The 6,635-nt window shown below is 45.0% G+C and overlaps 1 protein-coding gene across 1 annotated transcript in view; it reads right to left on the bottom strand.

Moving 5' to 3' along the window:
- Positions 1-6,039, bottom strand: part of LOC143275221 (uncharacterized) — a 9,675-nt gene extending 3,636 nt beyond the window's left edge. The window contains exon 1 of the mRNA XM_076579200.1: positions 4,432-6,039. Coding sequence (XP_076435315.1) covers positions 4,432-4,686 — 255 coding nt within the window. The 5' untranslated portion in view covers positions 4,687-6,039. The remainder of the gene's footprint in view (positions 1-4,431) is intronic.
- Between the last annotated feature and the right edge of the window lie 596 nt (positions 6,040-6,635).

Raw genomic sequence — 6,635 nt, 5'->3', positions numbered from 1 at the left:
GTACAAGTTGACCATTTATGTGTAATCATTCTCCTGGCTGCCGTGTCGTGTCTTGTAAATCACCACGCTCTTCCCTCGTTTTCCTTGGTCTAGGTATGACGAAATCAGTAACCTTGACCCGAACCCAATTCTACCCCTCCCCCACTACACACTTCCCCCCCTCCGACCCCCACCTCCTTCACTTCCACTCCTTTTTTGTCCACCCCTCTCAGCCTTACTACACGCACCCACCCCCCACCCACCCACCGTAGTCCATTCCCCCCCCCTCCCCCATGGCTCCCCTCCGTGACAAGAGCTGGTCAGTTCCTCCTGTGCTAAACCGGGCTGTGTGTTTGCCTGACTGTCTCCATAGAGACTGATGTCCTCCGCTGGTCTCTCCCATCGTGTGGGTTAACCTGTTATACACGCACTGCATGGGAGTGTATGTTATGCTCTGTGGGCGTATAGCTGGTTTTGGCTTACATGACCACAGCGATTGAGTACTCTGATTAAGTACTTCTTTTGTGATTTGACTATTAGTGTTCGTTACACCTCTCCCCACTGCCCAAAATCGACTCGGTGGACAATCCTGCTACTCTCCTTCTGTTTCTTCTGTCTCTGTCTCCGTCTCGGTCCTGTCTGTCTGTCTGTCTGTCTGTCTGTCTCTCTCTCTCTCTCTCTCTCTCTCTGAGAAAAATAGAGTGAAAGAGAGAGAGAGACACGCGCGCGCGCATACACACACATGTGCGCGCGCGCGCGCAAACACACACATACAAGCGCGCGCACGCACGCACGCACGCACACACACACACACACACACACACACAAACGAGCGCGCGCTTAGCTTTAGAGTGAATTGCTTTAGAGGTGTGTTAGGTTTGTTTGAAAATAATATCATCAAAAATGGCAATGGGAAGGAACACTGAAGAAAGTCCATTACTGGTCTCGCGCGCGCTCCTGGACATGACAGAGTGATGAGCCCAAAGACAGGGGAAGAGGAGGGTGCATATGACACGTTGAATGAGAGATCAGCAGTCAGCCACAAAAAAAAAGAAAAAAAGAAGAAAAAAACAACAACATCAAAACCGACAGGGTGAGGGTGATACACAGTCACACAGACAACATGCACCACACATTCCAAAGTTTGTGCCAGTCTGGCTAAAGAAATCGGATACAACCCTCCCTCCGTTCCGCCGTCTTTCCAATTAACCCTGCTCCCACCCCACTCCACCTCTACCGCCAACCATAGACACTAGAAATCACTGAGATATTAGTGCCTATGCCCCAACCAACTCCTCTGACTATCAGTACTTATCTTTACCACCACTTCCCCACCCTCGTCCCCCGATCTGTACCAATGAATGTGGTACCTCCTGTGTGATGGTCCCAGCTGGATGTGGTTCTTTACCCTTTTTCACCTGAGGTTTCAAGACTTAAAAAAATGCATTGGAAAGCGTCAATATTTCTCAGAGTCAGGGAGTTTGAAAGGTCCGGGGAGGGGGCAGGGACCTTTTATGTGGATGATTCGATCCTTCAAAGTCTTACTTTTACCTATTAACCATTTGCCAGAAATACAATCCAAAATCATCCATCCAAAAACAAAAGTACACATATTCCGTAGCAGATGACTTAAGTTGGTAAAACGTTCTAAGTTGAAACGAAAATTCAAGATCACTGACCTACTAGACTAAAACAGTGGACAATATAATAAACAAATTATTTCACATCTTTCCTCTGCTGTATGAACTTTGAAACGATGGTGCGTCTGATGAGACCAATGAATGATAACATTCTCAGATGAATCTGACGAAAATTCAAGATCACTGACTGACTAAACCGTAGATAATAATAATAATAATAATAATAATAATAATAATAATAATAATTTTATCATAATAATAATTTTATTATTATTATAATTATGATGATAATATTAGTAGTAATCATCATAATAATGATGATGATGATGATGATGATTATCATCATCATCATCATCATCATTATTATTATTATTATTATCATTATAATGATAAAAACAAATACATTTCACACTGTCCTCTGCCATATGTAGTTTGAAATGATGCTGCATTATAGCAGATTGATTCAGGATACCCGCTATACAGTGTGTACAATGACGGGTAGTCCCTGTACCTCCTTCTCGTGAAGACTGACAGGCTGACCGACAGCCGTGGCTGACAACCATCGAGTAAAGAGAAATGAAATTCATTCACAATTTATTGATGTGTGTCACCACCAACACGTTCGGTGAGTCAGTAATCTTTAAGGTTTCATTGAAACCGATAATGTTCTGATGCACACCATTCGAACTGCGACGATAAACCGAGGTCCTGCCGTGTGCAGCATGCATTTAGCACACTTAAAAGAACCCACGGCGACAAAATTTTTATCTTTGGCTAAAATTATGTCGAAATAGTGAAACAAAATATACAACCCACGGCGTCGAAATGTTTGTCTTTGGCTAAATCATGTCGAAATAGTGAAACAAAATATACAACACACAGCGACAAAATGTTTGTCTTTGGCTAAATCATGTCGAAATAGTGAAACAAAATATACAACCCACGGCGACAAAATGTTTGTCTTTGGCTAAATCATAGTGAAACAAAATATACAACCCACGGCGACAAAATGTTTATCTTTGGCTAAATTATGTCGAAATAGTGAAACAAAATATACAACCCACGGCGTCGAAATGTTTGTCTTTGGCTGAATTATGTCGAAATAGTGAAACAAAATATACTTTCAGACAGGGAAAAAAGGGGCGTGGGGGGACGGGGAATGCTGCACAAAATAGACAAAATGTTTGTCTATGGCTAAATCATAGTGAAACAAAATATACAACACACAGCGACAAAATGTTTGTCTATGGCTAAATCATAGTGAAACAAAATATACAAACCACGGCGATAAATGTTTGTCTTTGGCTGAATTATGTCGAAATAGTGAAACAAAATATACAACCCACGGCGTCGAAATCTTTGTCTTTGGCTAAATTATGTCGAAATAGGGAAACAAAATATACTTTCAGACAGGGAAAAAAGGGGGGTGGGGGGACGGGGAATGCTGCACTGCAGTGATGCGCACTCTCCAGGCAGAGCAGCCCGAATTTCACACAGAAAAATCTGTTGTGACAAAAAGTAACACAATACAATACAACACACAATATTATTATTATCATATTTATATAGCGCTGAATCTTGTGCAGAGACAAATCAAAGCGCTCTCGCATCGCACCAGTCATTCACACGCATGCATAACTCTAAAACTGGGGAAAAAAACAAAAAAAACTGAAGACAATGAAGAGGCAGGGAAGGGAGGCTATTTTAGGAAGAGGTGGGGTTGAAGGCCAGACTTGAAAGAGCTGAGTGCGGAGACCTGACGAAGCAAAAGAGGAGGTTCATTCTAATTGCATGGTCCAGAGACAGAAAAAGAACAGCGGCCAACAGCCGAGTGTTTGGATATGGGTATGTGCAAACGGAGTGGATCCGAAGCCGATCGTATAGAGCGAGATGGAGTGTAGAGGTGAAGGCAGCCACAGAGACAGGAAGGGGCAGATTTGTGAATACATTTATGTGGAATACAATACAATACAATGCAATGCAATGCAATACAATACAATACAATACAATACAATACAATACAATACAATACAATACAATACGCACGGACATCACCAGCAAGTCAGGACTGTAGAATTCCTTGCGGGTTCTGCATTCAAAAATTTAATATGGTATATACGACGTGACTTGGTGTTGGTACAGACTCTCGCTATCCATTACTCGTAGCGAAATTAATGAAGTGAACACGATGACTGATTGATTGACTGATTGGCTGATTGATTGATTGACTAACTGAATGACTGACTGATTGTAGTTGATTCATTTTTGATTCTCAAGAGCGAAGACTCCGGGTCAACAGCCGTCTCACAAGGTGAAGAAGCGATTTTTTTTTTAATGTCCCGTCACACATAGTGGTGACTGCAGAAATTTAGTTTCAGTATTATTTTTACATTTGAATATTTCCCTGAAAATAAATACCCCTGTCTTGCAGACTGTCCAAATCATGCTGATGAGAAAGGCAGACACACAGGCAAACACACACACACACACACACACACACACACACACACACACACACACACAGGTAGAGAGACAGAGACATAAAGATACAGAGAGACGGACAGAGATATAGAGACACAGGGAGGGAGAGACAGACAGACAGGCAGACAGCGACATAGAGTAACAGACAGACAGAGAGACAGAGAGAGAGATAGAGACAGACAGACAGACAGACAGAGACAGAGACAGACAGACAGACAGACAGAGACACAGAAAGAGAGAGAGAGAAAGAGAGAGAGAGTCAGACAGACACACAGAGAGACAGACAGACAGACATAGACAGAGAGAAACAGAAATGAAGAGCTCCACTCACCACATCGGACAGGGAGGGGATAGAGGTGGACGGGGTCAGACTCCCGGAGGAGGTGCTTCGTCCTTCTGTGGAGGAAGGGGTACTCCGGCTGCCGCTCCCTCCTCTCCCCTCCCCCTTCTGCCCCCGCCCTCCCCCCTCCTTCTCTGTGCCTCCTTCTACCCCTTCCCGGTCGCCGAACTCCTGCTGCAGTTCCTCTTCCGTCCATTGCGTCATATCCGACATCGCCATCCTGCTGCCGCGGCTTCCGGTAGGCATCTCTTGATGTGGCTGCAACCGTTCTTATTTTGGTTTTTATTTATCTCATCATTTAGTTTTTAGTCAAGACTGTTCTTTTATGAATTTTCAATGTGCATTTTCCCAAGCCGTTCCTAATTGAATTAATTACAAAGAACACCCGATTGCATATGTCGTTCGATCATGTACGATTATGTCATGCCTGGAGATATATTTGTCAAAAACCAAATCAATTGCCTCCACATTCTGCTGTTGGGTTTTCACGTCCAAGTCCAGGAGGAGAAGTTTGTGTCGCTGCGGTTGTGGGCATGGGCGATTGTGTTGAGATTCCAGCGAAAACTATGTTTTTCTTGGCGTCTGTTGTGAAGCGGATGCTGAATAATTGATCACGAGTTTCTCACGCACTGCTTCCCAGCCACTGTTTGTACTGTCTGTCGCGGGTCACACAGCACAGTCAGATGTGTTGATGCTAAACGGTTCTACTTTTCAGTCAGTGAAGTTCTGCACAAACGGTGGTTGTATGAGGTCACGGAAGAAGGAGCAAGTCTTCTCGCGGGTGATTTCTTTTCTTTTTTTCAAACTGGCGTCGGGCTGTGTAGCCTTAAAGAGCACATGGCGTGAGGTCAGCCCTGTAGTCTCCTGTGGATCAGTTAACCAAGTCACACACAAAGGGCTGGCATTCCGCAGTCACAATCCGGACTCGTACAGAGCTCTAAGCTGATTTCAGCTGTCACACATACTGTGTTGAACTGACCGTTATCTCCACCGTTTGATAACACTGCCGGCTGATTGACCTCTATCACCCAGTGGGGTGCACTGCATTAGCTGTGGCAGGCCGGCGCTGAGGTACATACCTGGCTACTAATGTCGCTATAATACAGCACTCAGAGGTTTTGACACACTCATTTGCAGTCACGATAAATCCTTGTGATAAGCATGTCCATGCTTTGCTGATTTATGACTTGGAAAAACACAAAAAAACGTGACTATGACTTGGAAACAACATCTATGACAACGGCAATTCTGACTGTACCAACGTGAAGAATAAACTTTGTCAATTCAAACTGCATGTACACATGTACCTGGCAGCCACAAAATCTCTGTAGCGGCATGAAATGGATTTTTTTCCCCTCCCCCAACAAAAGCACGGCTTCATCATACAACAAGCAACAAAAGGTCTGGAAGACTCGCGCACGGTGGTACCAACCACAGAGGTGACAAGCAGAGGGGTGAAAAAAAAACAAACTGTGGAATGCAGTCAGGTAAAACGAGCACAGATTTCTGCAGGTGAACAGAGCTGGCTGTGAAAGAAGCGCCAAGAATTCCCCCCGTCCTCTGCCAAGCTTCAGCTCCTCCACTGCTCTTCAGTGCCAGATTCAGGTGACTACACCTCTCTACCCGCCTTCCTACCCTGCCTGCCCCCCGCACACCCCGTCTTCCAGTCTGACGGTTCTGTTTTCGGGTCTTAATCCCCTAGCCTTTACCAAACGAGGACAAGGGTTTGTAGGGAGGAAATGGTTTTATGCGGTATGGCTGCCTGCCTGCCTACCTGCCTGTCTGCCTGTCTGTCTGCCTGCCTGCCTGCCTACCTGCCTGCCTGTGCCGTTATCTGATCGATACACGCGTTTCATGTTGGCGTAAAGTACGCACGCCTTCACCCTCCACCACCACCATCACCACCACTATCACTACCATCATCATCATCATCACCACCACCACAACACTACCACCACCTTAGTGCACTTTACAAAGGCGCCTCACAACTGCAAAAACACTGAAGACTGTTGCACCGTATGGTGTATAACCAATTTCATGATCTATCAATTTGTTTTCCGCAAGAAATTGGTGCACTTTTGGTAGTATCGAACCGGTCGCCACTTCACAGCGCCACCTTTTTTTTAAAGGGCGGGGGGGAGGGGGGGGGACAGTTAAGGAGTCCCTTTCTTGGTTGCGGCACTCCCAGGAGAGAG

The sequence above is a fragment of the Babylonia areolata genome, chromosome 2, assembly GCF_041734735.1.
Source record: "Babylonia areolata isolate BAREFJ2019XMU chromosome 2, ASM4173473v1, whole genome shotgun sequence".
NCBI classification, from domain to species: Eukaryota; Metazoa; Mollusca; class Gastropoda; order Neogastropoda; family Buccinidae; genus Babylonia; species Babylonia areolata.
Note: the sequence above shows the minus strand (reverse complement) of the source record. Positions and strands in the feature narration are given on the sequence as shown.